Source organism: Fundulus heteroclitus, chromosome 22 (assembly GCF_011125445.2).
Source record: "Fundulus heteroclitus isolate FHET01 chromosome 22, MU-UCD_Fhet_4.1, whole genome shotgun sequence".
Lineage (NCBI taxonomy): Eukaryota > Metazoa > Chordata > Actinopteri > Cyprinodontiformes > Fundulidae > Fundulus > Fundulus heteroclitus.
In genome coordinates, this window is record NC_046382.1 from 1,869,293 (window position 1) to 1,896,427 (window position 27,135).

Sequence of the window (27,135 nt, forward strand, 5' to 3'; positions counted from 1 at the left end):
GGGTTAATCTGGATGCAGCAGAGGAAGGAGGAGGTTGAGGAGGAGGTTCTTCAGATCTTCATGTCCTGGGACTCCACCATCTTGGCCAGCGTCTTCTTCACTCTGAGGATGGTGAGGCGGGAGGCGGGGTTGTGGGCCCAGCACTCTGACATCAGCTTCAGCATGGCTCGAAGGCACTGAGGAAACAACAAGATGACTTCAGGAACATGGTTTCAGCCTCCAGGACTGATTTAACCTCCTGGTCCAGCCTGGTACCAACATTAATGGACCCATGGCTTTAATCAGAACCTCCTGGAGCCTCAGCAGGAGGACCTTCCATCTACAGTCTCACCTCGTCACTGTTCCAGCGGTTTGGACACCGTGGGTCGAAGTCCTTTAACACAAACCACCTCCAGCATGTCTTCATAGGAGGGATCTGAGGTCACCATGTTGAAATATGGCAGCTGGTAGTCCTCCACCATACCTGAAGAGAGAGAAAACACCTTCAGTCAGTGGATCCTCCCTGTTCTGATGGGTTCTGTTCAACATCCAACCCACAGAGACCAGAACTTCTTCACATGAAGGGCTGAAGCTGCTAAGATGAGGAATAAACAACCAAAGACTGTCAGAAGAAGCTGAACCTGAAGCGGTCTCAGGAGAGTTTAAACTGGTGATAAAATGAGTTTAAAACGTTATAGTAATTCTTGATTACAAGATCAAGTTACTATGAATTAGTATATAAAGATGACCTGAGAAAAAAACAAAAAATTAGATGAAAACGTGGGTTTTTAAGGCTTTTTAGCACAAGGCTCATTAAAAATGTTGCACCGGATGTCACGTGACCGATAACGTAGTTCGTGACACGAGTTGATCTACTGACTTAGCAACAAGTTACTTCCTGGTTCCAAACTCACTTTTCACAAACACAAACAGACGGATTAAACGTGGTTAAAAAGTGTGTCGTGTACAAACACAGATAACGTCTCCTTACCCCCAATTTCCAAACCCGAAACCTCCTGGAGGTGAGAAAATCCCAACCCGAGCTGATTGGGTTGGACCACCAAAATTCTTGTGTCATTTGTAGTGACCATTTCCCAGCAGTATAAAGGCGTTACTGAAGCCTTATGCCGTTCCAACAATCTTCAAGAGGGGCGCACTTGTCTTGTCTTCAGGTTCCGGCGATCTGTCACCGGCAAGTCAGCCAATCAGACAGATTCATCGCATACTCAACCGCATGACGGGGCCATAGTAATAGGTGCCTCCCATGGAAATGCATGGAGGAACCTATAACTATGTACCTCTAGATGCGTCTCTTTATTCTTTATTATTCGGACTGTGCGTCCCAAACCGTAGCGTGCACCCCCACAATATAGGCATCAAAACGTGCAGCTCGATCGTTGGATGTGTGCTATTACTTTTATTGGGGTTTCGAGTTACCATGGTGGCGTAATTTGCGAAAACCCCCAACTAAAAGTCACAAAGTAATGAATGTAGTCAGGTAGAAAGAAAACCACAAAAAAAGCCTCAAAATGACCATTTTGAACGCTTTACTGTTGTCATACTTTCACCTCCAAACACCATTTAACTTACAGTTTGTAAATATATCTTTGATCTACTCAGAAGTGAAAACGGGATGTGGATATATTTTATGTTTTTTACAGTTACTCCTACACTTAGACGAAGCTGTACGCGTAGCCGCTGCCCGAAGGCGCCGCCGGAAGATTAGCATCTTGATCAGCATCATGAACTTTGAGGATGCATCATTATCCTCAAAGCGTATGTCCAAAAATCAGCAGAATCATTGTTTATAATGGAAGTCTATGGCGGAATCCTCAAACACACCGTTTTCAAAGATTTCACAAATCCAAACACATTTAGCCTACTCACTCAATTTTTACTCTATGTAGACAAATTATACACCAAAACGTAGGTATTTTTGTCAGGATTCTGAAAACGTAAACCTCATTGTGTGGGATTTATAGATTTCTCGTACATCAACCCAAAGCGCCAAAAGTCCAAACTCTCCACATGATCCACTTTTTTACATCGTTGCCAAGCCTACCCTGATATTAGTGCCCCTTTTAACCCCTTTTTGCTCCTGCTACGTGCTGCAGAAATGTTCCAGAGACAGCAAAATCACATAATCCACCCAGTCCCCCACATGATAAAGCTAATGATGAATAAGACAGAGGGCTGCAGCTGTCAGTGTGTTTCCATGATAACTGAACTCTGCTGGCCAGAGGCTCCTAGGAGGTCAGTGACATGCTCCATTGGCTTAGCATGGCACCTTTTGATGCCCACTGCGGGGGCTGTGAAGAACGTAGGAATCTAAGATTCGCAAAGTTACTTCCTGTTAATATTTTTTACGGTACGGTACACACCACGTGGCAGGCCCCATCTAAATTTTATAACATCTTATTGCTATTTGATTACCTGAAAATGCCTAAAAAATACCATTTATTTATTAGTTCAATTCAACCACACTCAATGACAGAATTTAGGCAAGGTCTGTTAATGATAAACAGTCTGCTTCAGTTTACTGTCTGATTCTATCATTACAGTCATTAATTGCTGCACTGGTGGATGAGAGATGCTCAGCAGCAGCTAAAGTTGCTTGTGATGATGACATCAATGTTACTTCTGACCTTATCATAAATGAGCCAGTTAAATAACAGGATTAGTTGGTTAGTATTCACTAATTAGGTCATAATTAATAACATGAATGAAACTTTATGGTTGAAGAACCAAGCTCAGCAAAGTCCATTTCCTATTTCTAACTTTCCTCAAATCTGATTGAAAGGGCTAATAATCAACTGAATTAAATTTGAAATCATATAATCCCAACTCCAGCTTGCTTTTTTTACTACAGCCTCGCTCAGCTCTGGGATATTACGTACAATTCCGGGAACACATGATACTGAGACACTGTGGTTTGTGCTGAATGTACGTCTTTTTGTTTTCTGTTCTGTTTTGGCGAATTTCAGCCATCATTAGGAATGCCCCCAACCATTCCTATGAACTGTCATCCGGAACAGGGGCGATTACAAGCCCCGTTTCCAATTATACACTAGCAACCCATTTTGTTTATTCTCCTAAAATGTTTTCCTCAGACTTACCCGAATTGTAACAGATGCTAGCGCTGTCTTTCGTGTTAATTGCCATGTGAACTTGTCGTTGTGTACTCCATTGTACTCTCTGTAGCGTAGCCTGAGCTGTCAAACAACATCACCGTACCACGCGACCCAAATTGTGGATTTTATGACTAGCTATTTCCAGGGGCCAACTTTTTGTCCTCGAAAAAACACATTTAATGCCGCAATCACGGTTCTAATGCCAATTTTTTTTAAAACATGGTTACTAATGCATGCATTTCCGGGGTGGTTGGTGTTAGAATCAATAATTACTTTAAACTCTCAGTGAAAACTTAAACTATAGAAATCTTTTTTTGGTCCGTCATGAAGAGAAAACATGTTTCCTGAAAGCAAACTATAGAGAAACAGGAGAGCAGCTTGAAGAAACAGGATTTAGTGGTATTAACTGTTGGGTTGTTGAAGCATCTGACTATCTCTAGAGGTTAGAGTCCAACCATCTGCTGCTCAGAGCATCCATGTCTGTCAGCCAATCAGGTGACAGCAGTGAAGCCAAACTCATATTCTGCTAACAACAACGTTAGCTTCAATACTGTAGAACCAGGGACAAATAAGGACAAATGTATAAGGCTAATGCTAACCAACGGCTGTCAGTCTGTGTGCTGCATGAAGAACATGTGCAGCAATGGATGTTAGAGGGGACAGTCAGGGAGGAACTGGACCCACTAAACAGTCCTGGATTTTGACTGGACCGACCCACAACAATCCGTATGTGGAAAGTCATCAGCACCCGCTACCGGTGTCACAATAATTTAATCATGGCTCATGACACTTTATTATCCTTACATCAAAATCTCTGATGTTGACTAGATGTTAAGAGAAGCACAACGCTGAGATGTTTTCTAACCTTAAATATTAAAATATAAATGAAGATCTCATCACCCTGCTGTCCCTCTGGCTAAAACCAGTCTTTGCTGCTACCACTACTTCCATTTCTCTTGCTGGTTGGCCTCCAAGTTAAAGACGCGCTGTTGCCACTTACTGGACTGGAGTGTTAAATGATTAAGCAGGGGATTAGGGGCATTTTTTATTTATTTGCAAGGTCTTGATGTATAGTCATGTGTCATAAATAACACAGCGGTTCTGAATGCTGACAATGAAGTTTATCTATGACTAAAGTGTGATATGGAGTGAAATTGAACATCAGAGGAACTATGATGCAGTTTGGCTGCAGTTCACCACTTCACCATCGGTGGCACCAGTTTCTCAATCTCCAAAACAAGCGTACGCCTGGGTCAGAGTTACTGTAAGTAACAGCACATTTGATGTCAAGTTTTTCTTTAAAGATCTCTAACTTTAATGGAAAGTGATGCAAGATTTAATCCCCATTCTGTGCGTACACCAGCTTTCTAAATGAGGCCCTGAACACATTGGCAGCTGATCATAGTGGTTACCTCCGGTGACGCAGCGTCTGGTCATCTCCCAGACCACCAGGCCGTAGCTGTACATGTCGGCCATGATGTAGGCCTGGAAGTGGTTCTTGTTGAGGCTCTCGTCCAGGACCTCCGGGGCCATGTAGCGGCTCGTCCCGACCCGGGTACTCAGAGGGATGTCCACCTCGCTGGTGTCGCTGTAGCAACACAGGAGACAGATTAATAATCTGAGCTACATCAGAGTGACCCGTGGTGAATCCTTCACTAAACAACTATCAGGAAGATGTTTTTCCTGAGTTCAGGAAAGCCGTCAGGTCACCTCTAAACCATGAGATCACCTGTTAAACTTGACAGCAAGGCCCAGGTCGGCGATGCAGCAGGTGCCGTTCTTCTTCACCAGGATGTTCTTGCTCTTCAGGTCTCGGTGGGCGATGGCGGGCTTGCCCTGCGTGCCGTAGATCTCCGTGTGCAGATGGCAGAGGCCGCAGGCGGCGGAGTAGGCCAGTCTGAGCAGCGCCGGAGGATCCAGCGTGTTCACCTTCAGGTAGTCATACAGAGAACCGTTCTCATGGTAGTCTGTGATGAGGAAGAGCTGCGTGAAGGCACCAGAACCCTTGATGTCTGCTGCGATGAAACCTGCAGAACAAAATGACAGAGAACAAAAAGTTAAAAGCTGAAATAAACAACAACCATTGCAGAGCAGAGTAGTAGGAGAACTCTATAGAGAGAGAGAAATAGACCCTGATGTCCTCCAGCAGCCTAAGCCTATAGCAGCATAACTATAGAGATAGCTCAGGGTAACATGAGCTACTCTGACTATAAGCTTTGTCACAAAGGAAAGTTTTAAGATTAGTCTTAAAAGTAGACGGGGTGTCTGCCTCACGGACCAAAACTGGGAGTTGGTTCCACAGGAGAGGAGCCTGATAGCTAAAGGATCTGCCTCCCATTCTACTTTTAGAGACTCTAGGAACCACCAGCAGACCTGCAGTCTGAGAGCGAAGTGCTCTGTTAGGAACATACTTGACTCATTTATACTAACGTAGTCCTCTTGTAGCCAGGTTTCTATGAGACAAGCACCAGCGTGAATAACAATCTTACTGTATTTACGCTTATCCTTAGCCAGCAGTTTTAGGTAAGATTCTATGTCGCCCGTTCTGGCCCCTGGCCGGCATTTAACTATGGTCCCTGGTGTCTCTAGTGCCACGTTTCTGACTATTGAGCTCCCAATAATCAGGGTCGGCTTCTCAGCGGGTGTGTCGCTGAGTGGGGAAAACTTGTTAGAAACGCAGACGGGCTGGTGGTGAACTGGGGGCTGAAATCTAGAGCTATTGTGACCCAGCAGGCCTAATTATCTGGCTGCTCGGGTGCTGCTGCTGGAGGACCGCAACTTTTGGTTCGCTACATAAAGTTAATCTATGCGGCTCCGCGCTAGCAAAGAGCGGCTATCAGCTGGTTTTTCAACAGCACAGAGCCGGGTCTCCAGTTCTGACACCCTCGCCTCGAAAGCTACAAAAATACTACATTTATTACATGTACCATTATCACTAAAGGAGGCAGAGGAATAGCTAAACATCTGACACAGAGAGCAGGAGATAAGGGGTGAGTTAGTCAGAGACGGAGAAGCGGAGGGAAGAGTAGGGGAGGAAGCCATTGTGGAGCTAAAACCTCTTACCACACCAAGAAAAGCAAACCGTGTGAAACACGAGGAGTTCCCAAACGTGATGTGCAGCAACATAGAATGTTTTTTAAATGTGCTTAAGTGTTAGAAACAGATAGATGTCATATCAAACAAATTAAAGATAAAATCAAAGGTGTAGAACACCAAACCACAATTCACAACGCAGTAACAGAAAACAGGAAGTGACCTCGAATGTAGAGGTCCTCCTCCTTGAATGAGGATGTTATAAACAAAATAATAAAAGTAAACCCAGACAGGATTATACATAAGACTCTGGGTTCCTTCATTCTAGGACCATCTGTGTCTCTGGGACAAAATCTGATCTTTAATTATCATCACAGAAATGTTCTTTATCAACATTTATATTAAGTCTTTCAATTTCCGCATCTGTTGTGTTTTAAATTGTATTTTATGTATGTATTACTAATGTATTGTATTTATTTTAGCCCTACTTCCCTTTTCCTAAGTGGTTACTCCACTTGTCATGCCTCCATTGTAAATAAGAAGTTGTTCTTAATGACTTGCCTGTAAAAATAAAGGTATAATAAAAAGCAGCTTAAATTCAATATCTATAAGTCTCACATCTTATAGGAAAACAATATTTATATTGTTTCAGTGAGTACAATTATCTTTTTTTCAGGTTTGATCCAAACATTTGAGTTTCAAACACTTGCAGAGGCATTTATCCTGACATTTTTTGATCAAGTTATTTGTAGATAAATTGTTTTACAAAAATGTCCATTCTGAAGTTAGCCAACAAAAAATATTCATCATGTTGTTTCTACCCAAGGATTTCAGTTTCAAAAACTTGCAGCAACATTGACTGAAAGTTATTTGTTTATAAATTGCTTAACATGTCTCTGGGATAAAAACTGATCTTTAGTGATCACCACAGAAATGTTCTGTATCAACGTATTTTTCATTAATTATTAACAATCCTGGCTTCCTATAGTACATTTGTTTTGTTTATTCTATATTCTATGTTTCTACATTTACAGATATCAGCTGTATGTTGTTTTTTTTTGTTTTTTTCGCGGCTCTAGTTGCTCGCTTTTTATTGACAGTGAGCTGACAGGAAGGGGGTGGAAGAGGGGGAGAGACATGCGCCAAAGGACCGTGGGTCGGATTCGACCGCGTCGAGGACTAAGGCCTCCAAACATGGGTCGCGCTACCCGCTGCGCCACCAGCTGTATGTTTATTGATGTGCAGCACCTCATCACCAAAGCATATTCCATGCTCAGAGAACCTGAGGAACCTACCGAGGATGTTCTCGTGTCTCATCAGGACCGTCTGGTAGATCTCGGTCTCCCTGAACCAGCTGGCCTCCTCGCGGGTGAAGAACACTTTGACGGCCACCTTCTCTCCTCTCCAGCGGCCGAGCCACACCTCGCCGTAGCGGCCCTTCCCGATCTGACGAACCATCTGGATCTGCTTGGCGATGGTTCGCTGGACCTGGAGAAAGCAAACGTCACGTTGATTAAACTCAACATTTAGGTTTCTGAAATGATTTTTACAGGACGTCTGATGAGATTACTCTACATCTACAGTCCTGACTCATTTATGTTTAAATCAGGAACGTCTAAAGTCCAGGTAGTTGGTGTCTGACCCAAACTTCCTGAAAGAAGAACCAAACTTTCAGTGTAAAGCTGATGTTGAAGGTGGGTGTAGTTGTGCTTCCTACCAGCAGGGGGAGCCCTGAGCCACTGCCGGAGCTCTGGGACTGGTGGATGAGATCTTTGAGGGACTCTCCTCCTCGGATGAAGACCTCCTGCTCCAAGTCTTTGGGAAAACGATCCCGCTCCGTCTGCCACTTGTACCTGAAGACACACAGGCACAGTTTTTATTGGACATTTAGAACGTTTCCACGTTCCTTTTTAATAACGCTGCTATAATTTAAATTACTAGGACTTGGATCACATGCTGGTGAAGATTCTCAGTCATCCAGGTCATGGTCATTCAAAAAAAAGTGAAAAACAAAGCAACTGGACTTGTTTTCCGTAGTTGAAGACGTTTCGCTTCCTGGACAGGAAGCGAAACGTCTTCAACTACGGAAAACAAGTCCAGTTGCTTTGTTTTTCACTTTTCTTTTTGAATGACTTGGATTACAGTTTGGTCTCTGGATCAACTCAGATCAGCTGTTTTAAATAATAAAGAGCTGGAGTGGATTATTTTGACTCTAAATAAAGAACTTTTAGAGCAAAGTTGGACACCTTTGATAACTGTATGTTTCTGGTAAAAACTAAAAGTTTTTATTTAATGGATCAAAGATTAAAACTTCAAAAAGATTCACTTTAAGAGCCAAAACTGGGCAGAATTGTTGATTTTCTTAACTAAACCATGTGGACCTGTTCTGGTGAAACAGTTTAAAGTGGTAGGAACCCTGGTTCTGTCATCATCTTCCTCACTGAACTTGTCCAAATGAACTAAATGTTCCTGGGATCTGGTTCTGGAGTTCTAGATGAAGATAGAAAACCCAATCAGGGTCCAGATGTGGGAACAGCAGCACAGAGACCGAAGGTCTCCCCCAGCTTCTACTGAAGGAGGACGGGACTCTGGCTGGAGACCACATGGAGGGTCCGACGGGCTCAGTGAGGACTCAGCAGAACCGGATCAGTTCTGCCAGCAGAACCGGATCAGTTCTGGCAGCAGAACCGGATCAGTTCTGGAGTCCAGCTGAGGTCGTACCTGTAGTAGAAGACGATGGTGAGGCAGATCAGGGTGCAGCAGCACACCGTCATAGAGATGATGAAGGCCAACCAATGAGAGCTGCTCTCTGCAGAAACAAACAGATCAGTCAGAACCGGTCCAGGTTCTCCAGAACCCCTGATCCCAGATCAGCTGAGGACCCACCCATGGGAAGCTCAGGCGGCAGCGTGGGCCTCAGGTCCTCGTTACAGAAGTTTGTGTTGCAGCACTCGATGGTCCTCCTGGTCTGAGCGTTGGGAGAGTCCTGCCAATCACAGCAGTCGACCAATCAGAGAGCAGAACAGACCCGTTCGGGTCAAACAGGAAGGATGAAGGTTTCACATCAGGAAGAGTCCAACTTTAACTTCAGCTGAATGCAACCAGACGGTAATCTGCTCAGATATCAGTTTCTACATGAAACAACGCGGCACCTGAGCGTGTCACTTCCTGTCTGATCGGGTCACTTCCTGTCTGAGCGGGTCACTTCCTGTCTGAGCGGGTCACTTCCTGTCTGAGCGTGCCACTTCCTGCCTGAGCGGGTCACCTCCTGCCTGAGCAGGTCACTTCCTGTCTGAGCAGGTCACTTCCTGTCTTAGTAGGTCACTTCCTGTCTGAGCAAGTCACTTCCTGTCTGAGCGGGTCACTTCCTGTCTGAGCGGGTCACTTCCTGTCTGAGCGTGTCACTTTCTGTCTGGACGTGTCACTTCCTGTCTGATCGGGTCACTTCCTGTCTGATCGGGTCACTTCCTGTCTGAGCGTGTCACTTCCTGTCTGAGCAAGTTATTTCCTGTCTGAGCGGGTCACTTCCTGTCTGGACGTGTCACTTCCTGTCTGAGCGGGTCACTTCCTGTCTGAGCGGGTCACTTCCTGTCTGAGCGGGTCACTTCCTGTCTGAGCGGGTCACTTCCTGCCTACCTTGCACTGGAAGTGGGAGCCTTCGTACTTCATGCAGCCGGAGGTGAGCTGAACTTCTCCGTGCTCGTCTTCCTCGATGATGGCGAAGCACTGACCGTTGGTCCTGAACACATCAGACCCGCTGTTAGTCACAGCTTTAAACCAGAACCACATCCAGAACCAAGTCAGAACCAAGCCCAGAACCCTGACCTGAGGAGAACTTTGGGTCTGATCAGCAGAGTCTGCTGCAGCTCTCTGATCTTCACCTGAGATACTTTAGAACATCAGCCTCTCATTATCTAATCACCCTGTCCTGGTTCTGGTTCTGGTCCTGGTTCTGTTCCCCTGACGGAGGCTGTACTCACTGGCAGGTGTTGTTGGTGGCGTCGTCAGGACAGTGTCCAGAGCAGAAGCAGCTGAGGAACCGAGGCAGATCCTCGGGGGCGATGGTGGAGTCCTCTCCGGGACGCCGGGCCTCAGGATTCACACCGGTACCCTGCAGAACGTGGTCCGGGTTCTGACCTGCAGCTGGAGGAGACAGAACCACATGTACAGCTGGGCTGATACACAAAGATCCTATCAGTTAAAACCACAGACAGGATGCTGAACTCCTGTCAGTATTCAGGATCTGTGGTTTCATCACCATGAAGGTCCGGTTCTCCGGTTCTTCCTGCAACTTTTATAATTTTCTGCAGATTTCTGAACCGTTTGTGAAACATTTTGCTGACCCAGCAGATTAAACTGACCCCAGGTTGACCAGAGCACCTCCTGCTGGAGGAGAACCAGGACAGGCTGGGAGGAGCAGCAGGAGGTGGAGAACAGGTTCTCCTTAGGTTCCTGCAGTCTTCCTGGGTTTTTCTCTCATTTTAGGTCCAGTTTGGTTCTGATTTTCTGGACTTTCACCTCAAACTGACCCAGATTAACATTTCACAGTGAAACACTCGATGATGCAGGACATGAAGGTCTAATGTTTCCAGGTTCTGATGTGAGATGTTGCTGCAGAACATCAGGAACCAGAGGAACCAGCTGAGATCCGCTGGTTCCTTTAACCTGACAGAACCTTTGTTTGATGAAAGAATCTTTATTTTTGTGGCTTCATGCAGGTCTGGTTCCAGCCGTCCAGAAGAAGCTGGAGGTAAAACTAAGCAGCCAGGAATTCAGCTCTACCAGAACCCTCAGAGTGAGACCTCTGTCCTCCAGTGGATCAGGATCTCTGACTGCAGCTCCATCAATAACCTGATCTAATCAGCTGAGGTCCTGCTGCCTCTGATTGGCTGGGAGTCCTCCTGTCGGGCTCTCTGATTGGCTGCTGCCTCCATCCACATGTGTTTAATGGCAGCATCAGTCAGAGCGGAGCCTGAGGTCTGGCAATGCATGCTGGGTAACTCAGCAGCTTTATCTATGCTCCATGTGAGCGTCTGAAATCAGAGGCTGGTACCGAGGTCCACAGAACCTCCTCAGACTGAAACCGCTTCAGAGGTTCTGCAGGAGGCCCGTCTGCAGGGAGATCGGACCTCAGACCAGAACATCAGGTCTCCAGAACCATGACCCGTCAGTCATCTTCAGGGTTCAGACCAGAACCTCAGCCTGCAGACAGAACCTCAGAGCAGAACCTCATCATGGCTGAACGTGAGGAACCGAAGCAGGTCCATTATTTCAGGTTCTGTCTGGCAGACCAGCGGTTCTCCCTCAGAACCAGAGCCGGGCCGCTGCTGCGCGGCACTCTGAGGGAAACGGACCGGGCTTCAAAGGCTGAATGAGCCTCTGGGGGGATGGAGGATATTTCCGGAGAACAATGGCTGTTTGGGTCGCTTAGCGCCGCTGACAGATCGGACCGGGCCATACAGGAAACGGTTTATGAGTGAGAGGAAGAGAGAGCGGCAACAATCAGCTCAACAGCTTCCTGAGGAGGAGGAGGAGGAGGAGGAGGAGGAGCGACCCGACTGGAGGCAGAACCGGGCCTGAAACCAGCAGCTCCTCTGCTGCAGGAAAACGGACCTGGACCCGTTTCCCTCGGCAGGTCAGAGTTTTAGGAACCAGTGAAACCCGTTTAGCTCCAGACGGGTCCGATTAGAGTCTGAAGGATTCCCTACACAGAACTCTGGGTTCTGACCGGGTCTCTGCAGAACCTTTATGCTGAGGTAATTTACCGGTTCTGCTGGAGCAGGGAGCTGAACACCAACCTGGTTCTACTGGTTCTTACAGATTTCTGTCTCGGTTCTGGTCTGATGATTCCAGCTTTAGCTCCAGGGACCAGAACCACAGAACCAGGGGTTCTGGATGTTTGGATCTCCCAGTCAGTGCTGATACTCCTGGACTTAACAGAGAAACTGGACCTTAAATCTTACCGTGGGTTCTTAGAACCAGCAGGACAGCAGCAACCATCACGGCCAAACTGGACAGAACCGCCATCCTGCAGCCAGAACCGGGTCCAGAACAGCACAGCAGCTTCAGAGAGTCGTGGGTCCACAGCAGAACCAGCAGCGGTTCTGATGAAGCAGCAGAGAAGGTCCGAGAAGAAACGAGGAGGTCCAGAAGCAATCAGCACATCAGGTTCTCCTGGGTCTCACTGGTTCTGAAGGTCCAAACGCCTGGAACAGGGAGACAAACATCAGAGTTAATGAAAGCTGAAGCTCTAATATTTTACTGAAAGTTCTGCCTTCAGCAAACGGGTCGGATCCAGAACCAGTACATCCTCAGCACCAGCTGGAGTCGGTCCATTTCAACCAGAACTTCCAGGTTCTGCAGACCAAACCCAACGGGTCCAGGTGATCCACTGACCTTCTAGAGACCTTCAGAGCTTCCAGAACGGAGCTAAACTCCTGCTGTTCTGATCCAAACGGGCTTTTCTTCTGCTGACAGCGGTTCTGATGGTCCAGAACCGTCTTGGTATCGGTTTATTTCAGGAACACAGTTCCACCAGAGAACAGACAGAACCTGCTGGTTGATCCCATCAGTTCACTCGTAGAACCTCCAGGAGGAACCAGCTGAGAAACGGGCTTCTGTCCAGAACCGAGCCTGATGCACTAAACAGAACCACCAGAACCGGACCTCCTGCTCATCTGATAACAAGAGTGTTTAAACATCCTCTCATTTTATTTTAAAACATCTGAATCGACCCGTGTTCCGTGCAGAACCACCAGGTCCAGATCCGCCGGGTCCAAACATTTATGCTGCTTTGGTCAACTTGAATAAAAGAGGCCTGAGAAAAGAACCCTGAGCAGAACCTGGAGGTTTTATTGGCCAAAGGCCCAAAGCAGACCTGGTGCTGGACCCGGTTCCCAGTCAGAGACGGTTTGATAAACAGCAAGTTCTGGAGAATCTGTTTATGTTGACTGATCCAGTTCAAGTGGGGTCTGAAGGTTCTAGATCAGAACCAGAGACGATCAAATGCAGTTCAGCCTGAAAGCTGTGAACTTTAATTCAGCGCCAACAGGAAGCAGAACCCAGGATCACCTGCTGCAGTTTCCCCCAGAACCCATCAGAACTCCTCAGAACCCATCAGAACCCATCAGAACCCATCAGAACCCATCTCCTCATCTTTTCTACCAGACGTCGTCACACCAACAGCTGAACGTGAGGCTCTGATGCTGCTTCAGACAAAAAGTCCAAACCTGATTCCTGTCGTCAGGGAGCCTGGACAGAAACCGCGTGTCACAGAGCTACAGGCAGGAACGTGGCTCATTAGCAGTGAATAAACTTTATTATGGAGAGAACCTCCCAGTTAATCCTCCTCAGGGTTAATAAGTTAGATGTTTCACTGAGTCTGAAGGTTTGAGATTATATTTATGGCAGAAAAGCAGCGACTCTGAACCTTTGGACTCTGGTAGAACCTCTGAGGTCCTGCTGCTGCTGCAGATCTGAGCAGAGAGGAGAACGCTTGGTTCCCCAGAAACATCATCAACGCCTAACCCAACCATCTGGGCTGAATAATGATAATAATAACAATAATAATTAAAACCGCAAGCGGTGATGAGCGGCCCTCGCAGCAAAGCGCCGCTCCGGCCTTGGCCACCGCTGGGATTTGCGCACTGCCGGCCGCCCGCCACCGCAGATGCTGTCACGCATTTTGCCCGCCCGTCCACTGGGCGATTTACACGAACGTGTTCGGCAGCGCTCCCCCACGACTCACAAAAAATCTGGTGCAGATTCACCACAACGGACCGGTATAGCGCCCGCTTCACAGCAGACGCCGCACCAATCCGCCTGTCGATCTCCCGCTCCATCTTCCCCTCATTCGTGAACAAGACCCCAAGATACTTGAACTTCTCCACTAGAAGCTGGCCCTTGGGACTTTCCTTTTTTAAAAAGCTTATAGTTAGAGTGGCTCATGTTACCCTGAGCTACCTCTATAGTTATGCTGCTATAGGTTTAGGCTACTGCAGGACATCAGGGTCTATTGTTCTTCAATTTTGAATGACTGTTGTAATTTCAGCTTTTAACTTTTTGATTTTTCTTTTTTCTTCATAGTAGGCACACCTGGTCTGGCGTTCTGTTAGCTGTGGCTTCATCCAGGGAAGACAGATCACCCGCTACTACCATCTAATGTAGAACTTCTGTGCTTTTTTTGTCTCTCTTGTTGTGTCTCTGCTCTGTCTTCTGTAACCCCCAGTCTGTCGAGGCAGATGACCGTTCATACTGAGCCCGGTTCTGCTGGAGGTTTTTCCTTCCCGTTAATGGGGAGTTTTTTTTCCTGCTGTCGCTTCATGCTTGCTCAGCAGGTAGGATTGCTGCAAAGCCATGGACAATGCAGACGACTCTCCCTGTGGCTCTACGCTTCTTCAAGAGAGAATGCTACTTGTCAAGACTTTGATGCAATGAACTGGTTCCCTTATATAGGAATTTTTGTGTATAATCTGACCCAATCTGTATAATCTGATTGATTTTGACGTTGTAAAGTGCCTTGAGATGACATATTTCATGAATTGTCGCTATATAAATAACATTGAATTGCATCATCTCTTCAGACCAAATAAACTATCACATTTTTTGAGACAGTTATCTCATTTTAAAGATATAATCATCTAACAGTATTACTCTTAGCAAGTTAAAGCTCCATAATAATTTTAGACCAGGTTTTAGTTCCACTCTTTTATTATGCACATCTAGGCTACCTATAAATATAAAGTATGGTATGCCAAAAAACATTTTCAACAAAAGGCAATTTTAGTAATGGCCTTGCGATTTTATATCTAAGCATTAAAAATGATAATATTTCACCAATTTTCACAGCAAGATGGAAATAACAACTATCCAACATTTTAAGATTTTGTAAAAACTTTTTTCCTTTTTACATACCTTTTGAAATTAATACTTGTTTCTACTTCTCCAAAATTAAACTTCAAGAAAACTATTGTGCTGTCCTGGGGCCATATGCAGCTAGACAGCTAGGACAAAAGTTCCCCACAAAAGCTTCCTTTTCTTGCATTCTCTGAATAACCTTTGTTCCCAAATCTGGCTTTAAACATTCTTTTTGTAAAAAGACGAATATTTTTCCAAGGCAGAAGCGTGTAGAACAAATTCAACTTCAACATTAGCAGTTTCCCTAGCTTCATCGCTGAAAAGCAGCTTTTAACCGGAGCAAAATACGTCAAAGATCTTTTTTTAAGGTGAGAGCACTCACTATCTCACGTAATTCACATAGAGATCTAACAAAGTTGTGATGTCTCACTCTGATTAAATATGAACCCAAAACTTTTCTAACTGTTTTTGCCTTGGATTTCCTCTGAGTAATAATTAATTTATATCTTATTTATGTAATGTATTCACGACATGAATTCCTTGCTGTCTTAACAAAAGGCAGAACAACTATAACGTTACTTTCTATAATTATTACAGGTTCTGCTGAGATGTCAAATTCTGGAGAGTGCTTAGACACCCTGACACACAAATATGGATTAACTTCATTTCATGTGCACTCGTGAACTTGTTTTAGTTGATTTAGTTTTCTTGATGTACTGTAGAGCGTGATGAAGTCTGTTGTGGTATTGTGTGCACTGGATTGAGGGGACAGTTGGTGTTGTCTGTCAAACCCAATCTTCTTAAGCTGCAAATTCAGTAAAGTTACAAGTTTTCTTGCAACCTCTCATATGGAACTAGTCTAAAAAATAAATAAACTGATAATTAGAAGATCAGTTTGTACATCCACACCAACTCTAGAACCAAAGCCGTATTCAGCTGGAACTTATCCTGACAAAATGTCCCAATTCAGTCAAATAAACTCCAAAAGCTTAGAGGAGATCATTCAGCAGCTAAGTTCCTCCTCATGCTGTCTTGATGCTCTACCTACAGTTTTCCTTAAGAAAGTTTTGCCTGTCATAGCGTCTGATTTGACTCAGACAATAAACACGTCCCTTCTGTCAGGTGTTTTCCCCCCAGTCCCTGAAAACAGCAATTATCAAACCACTGTTAAAAAAGAACAATTTAGACAAACTACTACTCCAGAACTACAGGCCCATCTCAAAGCTCCCCTTTATCAGTAAGATCATTGAAAAAGCTGTGTTTCAACAATTAAACACCTTCTTAACAACGACCAGCCACTTTGACGTTTTCCAGTCTGGCTTCCGTGCTCACCACAGTACAGAGACCGCCCTTATCAAGGTGTTTAATGACATCCATATAAATACAGACTGCGGAAAAACCACCATGATGGTTCTGTGTGACCTCAGTGCAGCATTTGATACTGTTGATCACTGCATTCTGTTAGAGCGCCTGGAGAACTGGGTCGGCCTCTGTGGTACAGCTCTCCACTGGTTTAAATCCTACTTAAAGGACAGGGACTTTTTTGTATCAGTAAGTAACTTTACATCAGAGATGACAAAAATCACATGTGGGGTTCCCCAAGGGCCCATTCTGGGTCCCCTCTTATTCAATATCTACATGCTCCTCTAGCTCAGATCATAAGAAATAACAACATCAACTACCATAACTATGCAGACGACACACAGTTCTACATCACCATGTCACCAGGTGACTATGAACCAGTTCAAGCACTGAGTAAATGCCTAGAAGAAATCAATACGTGGATGTGCCAAAATTTTCTTCAGTTGAATAAAAACAAAACAGAAGTAATAATTTTTGGACCAATAGAGGAGAGATCAAAGGTTAGCACACAGCTTCAGTCGCTTCAGCTAGGAACCACTGATCAGGCCCGAAATCTTGGAGTAGTAATGGTCTCAGACCTGAACCTTCAAAAGCATCTAAAGACAGTTACAAGGTCAGCTTTCTATCACCTGAAAAACATTTCCAGGATTAAAGGACTAATGTCTCAGCAGGATCTGGAAAAACTAATCCATGCATTTATAATTAGTAGAATTGATTACTGCAACTGTGTTTTTACAGGTCTGCCTAAAAAGTGGATCAGACAGCTGCAGCTGATCCAGAACGCTGTTGCCCACGTCCTCACTAAGACTAAGAAAGTAGAGCACATCACCCCAGTTCTAAAGTCCTTCCATGGCTCCCTGTATATCAGAGAATAGACTTTAAAAACTTCTGTTCGTCTATAAATCCCTGAATGGCTTAGCACCTAAATACATCAGACTTGTTATCCGTGTATCAACCATCCAGACCATTAAGGTCTTCTGGATCTAGCCTACTCTGCATACCTAGAACCAGAACTAAACAAGGAGAAGCAGCATTTAGTTCCTATGCTCCACTGATCTGGAACAAACTTCCAGAAAATTGTAAAGGTGCGGAAAGACTGAGTTCCTTTAAATCAAGATTAAAAACACATTTGTTTAGGATTGCCTTCAACTGTTCTAGTTAACTGAATCACCACTTTTTTGTTCTTTTTTCTATCTACATTTTATTCCTACTTGCTTTTATTCTGTTTTATTTTGCTATATTTTAATCATGTAAAGCACTTTGCATTGTCTTTGTACTGAATTGTGCTATATAAATAAATTTGCCTTGCCTTGCCTTACTGAACAAGACAACTTGGTTTGTGGTTTATTTGTGGTCTCTTGCTGCCACCTGGTGGACAGGTTTGAGCAAATAATGCTGTCAAAAGATTAAAAATATATGGTTTGATGTGACTTCCCCACGCCACCACGCCGCCCTGCTCCATGGAATCCACTTGGGGCTGGAATCCACAACACACCAATATGTCTTCTGTCTCTTGACACAGTTTCATGTTGATTAGCTCAGAGGGGTAACATAGCGACCGCTTACAACAAAACATGACACTTCCTGTTGTCAGGGGGCGTGGCCTAAGCAATGTCATCATTTGACCATTGGATATTGTAGGAGACCCGATGATGATCAATCACAGAAAGTTTGGTGCCTCTGTGTGTGTCTGTGTAGGAGATATAACACTTTTATTTTTTGTGGCGAATAGGTGAACTTTGACCCCTGCCAACGCCCCTTCACCATGCTCAAAAACTCACCGTTTTGATAACTTTTAATTGGCCATGCCTTATGATCAGACTGACCGAGTTTCAAGCCGCTCGCTCAAAATCCCTAGGAGGAGTTCGATCAAATACCAATGCTGTAAACGTCAAAAATCAGGTCAAAATCAGACCTTCAATCTAAAATGGCCGACTTCCTGTGATATTTGCACTATGACATTAATTGTAAATTCTGAGCGTCTTGGTGAGCTCTACCACTGTACCAAATCTCATGTCTCTACGATGAAGTAAGTGAATAGCAAAGGGCCCTTTGAAAACTTCTAGGTGGCGCCGTTGAGGCATTTTTCTTTTGATTTTTGTGATGACCTTAAAATACAAAATTTTTAAACAGTCACCATGCATCTGCAAAGTTTGGTGAGTTTTTGAAAAAGGTAAGGCCCCCAAAAAGGCCCCTCTTTAGGGGGGCAGAATAATAATAATAATTAACACTACAGATACAATAGGCCTTCGCAGCGCTTCGCTGCTCGGGCCTAATTAGAAAATTTCTGAAGAAATTTAGCAAGGCGCCTGCCACTTGGTGCGTACCGTACTGTCAGAAATAGCAACAGGAAGCAACACTGCGAATTTCAGCTTCCTACGGTCTTCACAGACCCCGCAGCGGCCGTCGAAAGGTGCCATGTTAAGTCAATGGACCTCCTAGGAGCCTCTTGCTAGCAGCGTTGTCATGGAGACTCACTGACAGCTGCAGCCCTCTCTCTGTCTGTAAAGGCAGAAGAACTCTGGCTAAGCAGCAGTTGGTAGGACCTTCCTAAAGCTACTTCCGGTTAGCAACATGCTAACGGTTAGCCGCTAGCATGGTTGTGTTCAGTATCACCGGGTGATGTTACTCTGTTAGTTTGATTGAAATCCTGTACTGAGAAGTGCCTAAAAAGGGAGAAAATCCTAAAGTCACCAAATCTGTCAAGCAGAAGTTTGTACAAGCTTCCTAGAGCTACTTCCGGTTAGCAACATGCTAACAGTTATGGGACCATAAGGGGTTTGGTTCCCCGTTGAAAAGCATTGGATGTTTGACACCTCATAGCTTGGAGATGCTTTATGCGACGTAGCCCAAATTTCTTGTGGAGCTTTCTCTCTAAAGGAAGTACAGACTCTGTGAAGCAGAAGTTTGTCCGAGCTTCCTAGAGCTACTTCCAGTTAGCAACATGCTAACAGTTAGGCGCTAACATGGTTGTGTTCAGTATGACCGGGTGATTGTACTCTGTCAGTTTGGTCCAAATCCTGTACTGGGAAGTGCCTCAAATAGGGAGAAAATAAGTTGTTTATAACGTTGCCATCGTAACTCAAAATGGCGGGTGGTACAAAAAAATACTTCATGGGATCAGCACACATGTTTTGATATACACACTGTGGGGATTATAATACAAAACTCCAAGTCTTCCACACCCGGAATCGATCCCACGACCTCTTGCATGCAAAGCCTGCACTCTCCCTCTGAGCTATACTGTAGCGCCATATATGGGCATGCATTATGGGACCATAAGGGGTTTGGTCCCCCATTGAAAAGCCTTGGATGTTTGACACCTCATAGCTTGGAGATGCTTTATGTGACGTAGCCCAAATTTCTTGTGGCTCTTTCTCTCTAAAGGAAGTGCAGACTCTGTGAAGCAGAAGTTGATGAGACCCTCCTAGGGCTACTTCCGGTTAGCAACATGCTAACAGTTAGCCGCTAACAAGGTTGTGTTTGGTATCACCGGGTGAGTGTACTCTGTTAGTTTGGTCCAAATCCTGTACTGGGAAGTGCCTCAAAAAGGGGTGCCAATACTTAATGTCACCAAACGTGACCAAAGTTCATGGGACAGATTGGCCTCCTTTAGCAACTCAGCCTTACCACATCTGGGCCCAGAACTCAACATTTGACCAAATTGGTGTGTAGTGCCATTTCCCACAGGTGGGTGGTGCTGTATTGGCCAATTGGGTCGTGTCTGGGCATCATGCCCAATAGGAAAGCATGTGAAATCCAAAATGGGACAGAAAACTGACACATGGCTGAGAGTCACTTGAAAATTTTGAAATGTCAAGAGGAAGTGACTGTGCGAATTTCAGATTTCTACATTAATCACGGCAACTGCAGTGAGAGTTGAAAGTTGCCATTCTATCTCAATGGAGCGTCTCCCTCTGGTCAGCAGAGTTCCGTCGTCATGGAAACTCACTGACACACCTGCAGCGGGCAATTCTACATAAGTGCAGACACTTTGTGTCAGAGTCTGCCTATTGGATTATAATGGAGAACTTTGCCTCGAACAACGCTCCATATCTCCTGATCCGTAAATGGTAGAGACGTAATTTTTTCTGTGTTTATTTCGTAAAGGATAGGGGAAGAAGACAAGCTATCGATTTTGCCGGAAAAAGTTTAATAAAGGCGTAAAAATTATGATAAAGGAGATTTCTATGGAATTTTAGAAATCCTCTAAAAACGGTCCCGAACAAATCGCTTTAGCTCAAAAAGTATAAGAGATATAAAAATAATTCTTTCACCGTGAGTATCAGCAGGCTGTTGAGGACTATGGTGCTCATTTTTATGTTTGTACAAGAATCTGTGTAGGCACAGCGACGATGTAAAAAAGTGGATGATGTGGGAAAATGCAGCTCTAAAGCGTTTTTTAAGATTTTGCACATTCGCTACTCCCGAACAAATTGTTCCTGCGGAAAAACCGTAAGAGTTATCCACAAAAATCCTTGTTTGTGAGTGCCAGAAGGGTTGGGACATTCATGTGTGAAAGTCTCATGCCTGTACATAAAACGGTTTAGGAGTAGCGACGATGCGAAAACATGTGATGTTTTGGATTTTCAGACGTCACTTTTCAAAACCGCTCCATAGGAAATGAATGGGGGAGGTTTCGGGTTTGTGTTGGTCTGAGGTGCTTTGCGAAAAATCTATAAATGCCACACCAATGAGGGTTACATTTCCTGAATCCAGAGCAATACCTACGTTTTGATGTATAATTTGTCAACGTAGAGTGAAAATTGAGCGAGTAAGGTCAAGTTGTTCGGAGTTTTGAAATCTTTCAAAAAGCTAGAGTGGGCCACTCTAGCGGTTGGAGAATTCCGTCATTGACTTTCATTATAAACGATGATTTCGCTGATTTTTGGACATGAGCTTTGAGGAGTAACTGTGAAGAGATGATAAAAGATATCCACATCCCGTTTTCACTTCTGAGTAGTTCACAGATATATCTACAAACTGGAAGTTAAACGGTGTTCGTAGGTGAAAGCATGACGACACAGTACAGTGTTGAAAATGGTCATTTGGAGGCTTTTTTGAGGCTTTCTTTCTACCCGACTCCATTTATTCCTATGGGTTTTTTGGGTTTTTTTTTGCTAACTGCATTGCCATGGTAACTTGAAACCCCAATAAAAGTAATAGCACACATCTCGTAATCGAGCCGCACGTTTTGATACCTATATTGTGGGGGTGCACGCTACGGTTCGGGCCGCATTAATTGTGACGGATGAAAAATAAAGATAAGATAGAGACGCATAGTAATAGTGCATAGTAATAGGTGCCTCCATGCATTTGCATGGGAGGCAGTGCTGTGCTTCGCACAGCACTGCCTCCTAATTGCAAATGCTATGGCAGGCGCCTAATAATAATAACAATAATATTATCAAATGATCAGACATGTCTTATGAAACAGAAACCGCTTGTTTTCCTTTATTTCTAGATAAATGAAACGTTTTATTCAGGGAATCCATTTCCTCCTGTTTCCTCTGAAACCTCAGAGCAGTTTTTCCAAGTGGAGGTTTTAGAAAAGAGTTATTCAGCTTTTATCAGAGGATGTTTATCAGGACTGAGTTCAAATGGCTCCTGTGAAGGCATCTGAGAACCGGGTCAGAACCAGCGGTGGAGGACGGTGTGAGGAGGACGGCGTGAGGAGGACCTGTTACTGATGGAGGACGAAGGTAAAAGGCTTCAGAAAACAGTTTGAGGCTCTGAGGTTCAGGAGGAAGAAGCTGTTTGAGGAGTGAAGCTGAAGTCCAGACATGTCAGAACATGACTCCACTGAGGAGGAGGAGGAGGAGGAGGAGGAGCAGCAGCAGCAGCAGCAGCAGAGTGCCCGGCTCCTCCAGGAGGCTCTGAGTGTTTCTCCCCTGAGGAGGCGGCGCTGATGGACTCTTTGCTGATTTCAGCGCCTCCATCGACTGTTTTCAGAGGGAAGTGGACGTGTGAGTGATTTACAGAGTGTGTGTGGGGGGGGGGGGGGGGGGGGGGCTTTCTGTCTGGGGCCCAGTGGACCTGCCTGGTCCTGCCTGGTCCTGTGGGCCCGGCTCCGTCTGAACGGGCCTTTGTGTCGTTATCTGCCATCAGCAAACAGAGCGAAGCCTCAGCAGCAGACCAGGTGGAGAGCTTCACTCCTCTGTGATCCAGACGCTCACCAGGAGGTCCAACCGGACCCACCGTGGTTCTGACCCGGTCCTGGCTCATCTGGTCTGTTCTATTACAACCCCCAGGGTTTAATACTGGGTTCCAGAGCCTCGGTTCTGGTTCTGCTGAATCCTTCAGCACCAGATCAGAGGTTCTGGTACCAATGATCAGATGGACACACTGAGCAGAACCTGAGGTGGTTCTGATGTCAGGTTCTGATGTCAGGGCAGACACCCAGACACACAGAACCGCTCCCTGAGCTCTTTGCACACCTTAATGTGTTTATTGGAACCAGCAGAGTGGTTCTGAATCTCTGATCGGACCCAAAAGGTTCTCCTGCTGGAAGCAGAACCTCAGCCTGTCAGTCCAGGTGGACGTCCATGTCCGGGTAGGTCTGCAGGAGGTCCGTCCTCTCTCCAGGTCCAGATGATGATCAGAGCTCTGAGAGGTTCTGTAGAACCTGGCCCTGCTTTAAACTGGACCAGAACCTCCTCCCTGACCCGTCTGCTGGCTTCCCTGACGCTGGTGATGTTCTCTGGAGAACCTCTGAGGCCTTTCAGGACCATCTGCAGCTGGACTCGGGTCCCTGATGCTGAAGTTCTGACCAGTTTGGTGTTGGTTCTGTGGGACCCAAACGGGCTCGACCCGGTGGGCTCCCAGGTTCCTGCTGGAGCGTCCAGCTGCTGCAGAGACCTGAACACCTCAGAGTCCAGCAGCAGTTGTTCAGTGAGCCATGGGAGGAATTCAAGGTCTCAGCCCTCTAAGGATTCTGGGAAATGTAGTGAGAAATGTTCCTTTCAGCAGAGCGCTCCACCAAGCTGAGCTAAACGTAACTGGAACCTTCATCCTGTCCTCTCCATACTGTCAGAACCTCTGTTCTCCTGTATAGAAACCAGATAATTGAATGTTTGGACCTCTGCGTTTATCTTTAAATCACCAGAACCGGCCCGCGGGTCCATCTGCAGCAGGGAGAACCAGGCATCGACCATCAGGCATTAATGGGTCGCCTCATCCGGTTCTGGAAGAGCGGCGGCAGACTAAACGCCTCAGAGGCAGAACGGGCAGCGCAGCTCCACAGCTGGACCAGAACCAGGAGGTGGACAGAACCTCTGGACTGGGTTCTGCTGCCAGAGAAGTCTCCAGGAAGTGGATCGTATTAAAACGGTTCAGTAAACCCAGGTAGAGGGAGGAGTCTCAGGGGGAAACGCGTCTCCAGGTGGTTTTACTGCTTTATTTAAGCTTTTTAAAGCAGAACTGTGTCTGCAGCTGCTTTCTCTCCTTAAAGGTTTTAAAGTTGCTGCTTGTGATCATCAGAACCAACATCTGCAGCTGCCTCCTCCCCTCCCTCCTCCTCGGCACCAGTCCCGGCCCTTATGGGGCCCCTCCTTGCAGGCGGGCCTCTGGGTGCAGCAGCAGCAGCCTGGGTCGGTGCCGGCGCCCGGCCCACATGCCTTTCAGGGCCTGGGAGACGGCAGCCAGACTTTGTGGCTCCGCTGCCATTGTTTGCTCGGCTGCTCCGAGCCTCCTGCCCTGCTGGGGATTAGCTCAAGATTACCCACAATCCTCAGCGTCACAGCATCTTCCTCCTCCTGATCCTTATCCATCGTCTTCTGCCCATTGATTCATGTTTAACCCCTCAGTGTTAACACACGGTGGTGATATCAGCACTTCCAGAACCCCAGAGGTTCTGGTGGACCTCAGAGGTGGTCGTCTTACATTCTAATGACTCTAGAGACACAGAGCCAGCTGGACTCAGATCATCATGATCATCATGATCATCATGGACCCACATGAACGTGTGAGGAGAACATCAGCGAGGCTGAAACACGTGATCCTCCACCTCTGGCTGCTTCAGCTTTACCTGCTGCTCAGGTGAGGCAGAGCTGCTGATCTACAGCATCACTGGAGCTGAAGGTGGAGGAGGACTACGTCAGCTTTAGTCCACAGCAGCAGGTTTACTGAGAGGGAACCAGCAGAACTCAGAGGACAAATTAGGTTATTTAAGGTTTTTATTTACAAATTTTAAATCATGTTAACGTTCAGAACTCCATTATAATTATATTGTTCTTCTTCTGAGTTTCATTAACCGTTCAGCCCCTACAGCTGGTTCTGGTTCTGGAAAAGTGACGAGCAAAGAGAGAAACAGAGATGGAACCGTTCCCTGATCTAGAACCAAGAATAAACGTAGAACAATAGTTCCTCTAGTTTTTAGTCAAAGAACGCACTTTCAGCTTTTTTACAGGGACTAATACATAAAGTTGTCAGCTGTGCACTATTTTTATATTTTTGAGGAATGCACTACATCAGCTAGACTTATTGGTTGAAATTATATTTTAATATAAATAAATGTACTTGAATTTAACTTGTCAGTGTCAGGACATTTTCTATGTTAACCTTGTGGAATGCACTTTTAGTCTGATTATTTTAGCTAATTATGGTTCGCTAATAGTTTATTATTAAAACATTTAAACAGTGGAGAGTGTCTGGTTTGTTTAGACTGTTGTTGTCATGATGATGTTACACTTTAGCTTAGTAGGCTTTTATCTACAGGTAATTTATTGGTTATTATCAGTTATTATCTGTTATTATCAGTTATTATCAGTCTCTAGATGGAGGAAGTTATCAGTCCTAAAAAGTTCTATTCTCTGCTTAGAGCAGCGCTACCAGCTCTGTGTGGTTCGGTACCGTTTCAGTAAAAAGGTTCTGATGAGCAGAAACTAATTCAGACGTCGTGATTGGATCAGAACCCTAAAACGATCTGAACTTTAAAAGAATGAGTTTTCTCTGGTTCTGATGGTCCAGAACCAGACGGGTCGGCTGAGACGTCTAACTTCATTAAGCTGCTCCACAGATTACCCACAATCCTCAGGGGCGACACAGAGTGGTCCAGCAGCTCGTTGCTCCTGGAGGCTTTGACCTCGTTAATCGTCATAGAAACGGGTCCATCAGTACCTCACACACCAGAACCTCAGCAGGGAGAACCGGGCCAGCAGCAGACGGTACCGGTGTCAGCGTGGGTGGCCCGGTCAGAACCGCAGGGCTGAAAACGGGCCCAGATACTTAAAGGTGATGAGCAGAAGGTCCAACTCAGAACCTGAACCTTCAGAGGTTCTGCAGAACCGCTGATGGAGACCACAGAACATAAAGATAAGAACCTGGAGCAGAACCAGGAGGGATCCAGGTCCAGAGTGAAGGTGGACTGAGCATGCTGAGGCGGACCAGAACCTCCCTGCAGCGGCTCAGAACCTCCCTGCAGCGCGTCAGAACCTCCCTGCAGCGGCTCAGAACCTCCCTGCAGCGCGTCAGAACCTCCCTGCAGCGGCTCAGAACCTCCCTGCAGCGGCTCAGAACCATGACGGTCTGTTTTACTGCGTCAGCCTCTCTGAGCTGGAAGCTGTCCTTCAGCTCTGAGGTCCAATCACAGCCCAGAGCGGTGCTGCTGTAACCTGAGCCGGGCCGGGCCGGGCCGGGCCGGGCGGCGGTTCTGCAGACAGGGTGGGGGTTCTGGAGGACATGTGGGAGCGATTAGAGGCAGCAGACTGGCCGGCTCTGACGGAGGAGAGCTGCAGACATCAGCCTCTCAGCTCACTCCTCTGAGCGGAGGGAGAACCAGCAGGCAGACGGTCCCTGAACGCACCACAGGGGGACAGAGGTCTGGTTCTGGAGAACCAACAGAACCAGAAACAAGGACTAGATGGTTCCGAGGAGAACACCTCCAGCTGCTCCCTGTTCCCCCAGCAGAGAACGTTTAAGGTCCGTTCTGCAGAACCTTTATGCTCTTTATTTACCGGTTCTGTTCCATCGACCCGGTCCGTAAACATCCACTGCTCCATCAGAATAAGTAATGCTAACAGGAGCGGCAGAGTTTACACAGAACACGGTGATCAGGCTGGATGAGGCTCCGCATAGTGGATCTAAAATCCACCTTTAATCACTGGGAACAGAACCGGGCCAGAACTCTGACTCCACTGACCCAAAACAGAGGATCCGGTTCAGAGCAGAGTCTGTGGACCTGGTGGAGGTCACCAGGAAATACGAGAACGTCGTCTGCAACTCAGAGACACCAGCCGGACCAGCTGCTGTCGGTCCAGAACCGTTAGACGGACCTGTAAGCGGTCCTAAGCTGGTGTGTTCAGAACCTTCAGAACCAGAGCTGGTCCAGCAGCTCAGAACCTGCAGAACCTTCAGAACCTGCAGCAGCTTTCAGCCAGAACCGACCGACCCAGACAGAGCAGAATCCTTCAATCAGCGCTCTTCCTGCTGCGCTCCACTGCAGCCATTAATCAAACTGGAGGGCAGCTCCTGTCAGCCAATCAGAGCCAGGAGGCCCTCTGATTGGCTGGCTCTGATTAAAGCTGGGGGGGGGGGGGTGTCAAAGGTTAATCTACTCATTACAGCAGAGAGGGAAAGGAGGGGGGGCAGCAGAACGTCTTCATACCTGACTGGAGGCTCCATGGAACAGCAGAGAGCAGGACGGAGCACGGCCCCATGGGAAATGTAGTCTGCAAGCAGCCGGGCTGGAAAACAGACAGAAAGACGTCAGAGTTATGAAAAGGTTCATGATGTTTATGCGAGTTCCTCCTCAGAACCCCCTGAAGCTGCTTCTAGA

The 27,135-nt window shown here is 46.1% G+C and overlaps 1 protein-coding gene across 1 annotated transcript; it reads right to left on the bottom strand.

The window, feature by feature from the left end:
• Nucleotides 1-27,135, bottom strand: LOC105921036 (bone morphogenetic protein receptor type-1A). The gene is given in 13 exon segments (XM_036126206.1): nt 1-176; nt 332-352; nt 354-463; nt 4,523-4,698; nt 4,840-5,137; nt 7,439-7,631; nt 7,861-7,996; nt 8,865-8,952; nt 9,030-9,129; nt 9,780-9,882; nt 10,124-10,286; nt 12,107-12,349; nt 26,965-27,135. Coding segments are annotated over 12 exon segments (1,578 nt in total). The 5' UTR covers nt 12,171-12,349; nt 26,965-27,135; the 3' UTR covers nt 1-50.